The sequence below is a fragment of the Phalangium opilio genome, unplaced genomic scaffold (assembly GCF_054372755.1).
Source record: "Phalangium opilio isolate 3A_F unplaced genomic scaffold, DU_Popi_V2 ptg000082l_1, whole genome shotgun sequence".
NCBI classification, from domain to species: Eukaryota; Metazoa; Arthropoda; class Arachnida; order Opiliones; family Phalangiidae; genus Phalangium; species Phalangium opilio.
In genome coordinates, this window is record NW_028324189.1 from 11838439 (window position 1) to 11841167 (window position 2729).

Genomic DNA, 2729 nt, shown 5'->3' on the forward strand with positions numbered 1-2729 from the left:
ACCAGGCGCGGAAGAGGCCCCTTCAAACAAAAAATTAAAATTACAAAAGGAAAGCTAGTGACTATTATCACGTAGAAACAATAATAAGAAAAACTGGTTTTGAAACATTTTAATGCATTTCTATTTTATACTTTATTTTCATCCATACTACCAGATACTACACTTAATTAATTAAAATTGAAGGGTTTTTATTTGGCCTATTTTGTATATAAAAATTTATTTTAAACACTGAGTTTTATTTTGTACTATTTATAGCAAAAATCCAATTTACTAGTTTTAACTTAAGTTATTATTATGACCCTGTAAATTTTGTTTATTTTAATTAGGGTTTTAAACATTTATACTTTATATGTCTATAAGCATAAATATAATCTTTTAAGAATAAAATTTTAGCTACAGTAAAAATAATTGCACAAGATTATAAATTAATGACGATTTTTTTTTAACATTTAAATTAAAGCATCAATGGAAACTTCTATTAAGGCACTTTATATTTAATATCTTTGGAATATTTATTTTATATCACAAAAAAACTAAAATTTCACCCTAGAACATTTTGGTAAAATTGGACCTCTATAATATCAGATCTAGTATTAAAAATATTTTTAAAATTACGTTCTACATTATTTTAAAACAATTAAAAACTAAAATTTTCTTATAATTAAGTTGTCGCTATCATAAATATATCGCTAATTATTTACAAAACTATGATATCTTTGGAATTTTAAGTCTTTGTTTCCCAAATTTGGAATAAAAATATAGTTTTTAATCGTAAGTAATCCCAGATATTTCCGGATCCGAGTGAAAAGCTTCCAATTGATGATTTTGAACTCTACGATGCTCGGATCTCAATGATCTACACGATTTGGATGATCCAGCTGATAAAGATGATCTTTGGCTTCCGCTTCTACGTAAACCCGATGAATTTCTTTGAGGTGTAAAATTCAATGATGTGGGGAAAACAGTTTCAACCCAATAATGTTTCAAAGCATCAGCCGCAGTCAATCGAGATGCGGGGTTGATAGTTAATAATTTTTGAACAAAATCTTTGGCATAATCCGAGATTCCATCCCAAACAATTCCGGTAAAATTATATTTCCCTTTCAAAATCTGTTTAAAGATCTGAGAGTCTTGTTTGGCATCAAATGGGAAAGTTCCGCTTAAAACGATATAAGTTATAACTCCAACTGCCCAAATATCGACACCGCTAGTGTAAGGTCGCCTCATAACAATTTCTGGGGCGATATATTGAGGAGTGCCGCAAATAGTATGCATATAAGGATTTCCGTTCGATTTTCTGGTACTGGCAAAACCAAAGTCCGTGATTAATAGTTTAGAATCATTTCCAGGATGATAGTAGAGTAGATTATCGGGTTTCAGATCTCTGTGAGTAATTCCCAAACTATGCAGGTATCCAATTCCACTCAGGACCATTCTTAAAACTTTTTGAGCTTCAAATTCATTGTAAAAACCGTGAGTTTCCAGTCTGTCTAATAAACTTCCACCAGTGGCTAGCTCCATCACCATAAATACTTTAGTATCAGTCTCAAAAACTTCAATTAGTTGTATAACATTAGGATGGTTCACTCGGCGCAATACAGTTAACTCAGCTTCAAAAATATCCTTCCCCTCGGCACTCTCTATCATCTTTATAGCGTAAGGTTGATAAGTAGACCTATCCTCAACCCTAACAACTCTGCTAAAACTACCCTTTCCAATGACAGCCTTAATTTTGTATTTAGTATTAATTCTTGAGTCGATAATTAGACTTTCTCGTGGTTTTAAGGCCTTTGAAGTCGTTTTTCTGGGGGTATTACTTCTATTTTTGGAGCTACTAGATCGTGAGGAAGAACTACGGCGACTATTTCTACGTTTTGGGTTGTTTTGATTGTTTGAATGTGGCTTTAATACTTGTTGAATAATTACCGGCTGGTTTTTTGAGTATTTATCATTGATAATCTTCGATTCTTGACACCCCATTCTTAAGTGTTAACTTTATTTACTTCTGAAGTTATTGCTTGCGGAGTCAGAGGTCAGCTTTACAGGAACTCGTCGTCGTCTTGTTAAGCCTTGGCTAACGTCATTATTCCATTATTATGTTGTATTTAAAACACGGGTTGAAACTTGAAAGTATTTCCGACTGTAAAATCATGATAAAACGCGAAAAAGGGTCTTAAAACTTCGAGATTTAGGCGTTATGTGGTATTCATCATTTGACATAGCATTTTGGCGCGGCTCTATAAAAAACACAAAGGAATTCCACTTCACCCGAGGCCAGAAAAAAACTCGAGAACAGAGCAGCGGAAAAGAAAAGGGGGGAAAATCAGTATTGTTAACTTTAAGACTAGTATTCAGTCATAATTTGCTTTGATAATAAAGCCAAGCTTGAGAGAGACCGTCTTAACTTGGTAAGAAAACCGTAGAAGAGCAAATTTCGACTGGCGCTAGCCTCGTGAAAATATTTAACCAATGAAAACGGTCTCTTGACTCTGAGTTGATGACGTATTTTTTTAAAACAAAATTATAATTATAAGATTAGTTACGTCACTTCACGAGGGTATTTTCCCGCCCTATCGTCTTCCTTTCAGACAATCATCTGTCAAGGGCCGTCCCCCCCAAAGCAGGTAAAAAATATATTCTAATTAAAATTCTTAAATTTTAATCCAGACTTAAAAACAATTAAATTAACGTTTTAATTATGATTAATATACTCATAATTAACAGATAAG

The 2729-nt window shown here is 32.7% G+C and overlaps 1 protein-coding gene across 1 annotated transcript; it reads right to left on the reverse strand.

Annotated features, from left to right (window-relative positions):
- Positions 1-93: 93 nt before the first annotated feature.
- LOC149651719 (serine/threonine-protein kinase H1 homolog) lies at positions 94-1980 on the reverse strand. Its single transcript, XM_089848757.1, has one exon. The coding sequence runs from the start codon at positions 1978-1980 to the stop codon at positions 766-768; it is 1215 nt and encodes a 404-aa protein (XP_089704883.1). The 3' UTR covers positions 94-765.
- Positions 1981-2729: the final 749 nt, after the last annotated feature.

Bases quoted from the DNA above. Each gene is read 5' to 3' on its own strand.
- LOC149651719 (XM_089848757.1), bottom strand. From the start codon at position 1,980: ATGGGGTGTCAAGAATCGAAGATTATCAATGATAAATACTCAAAAAAC.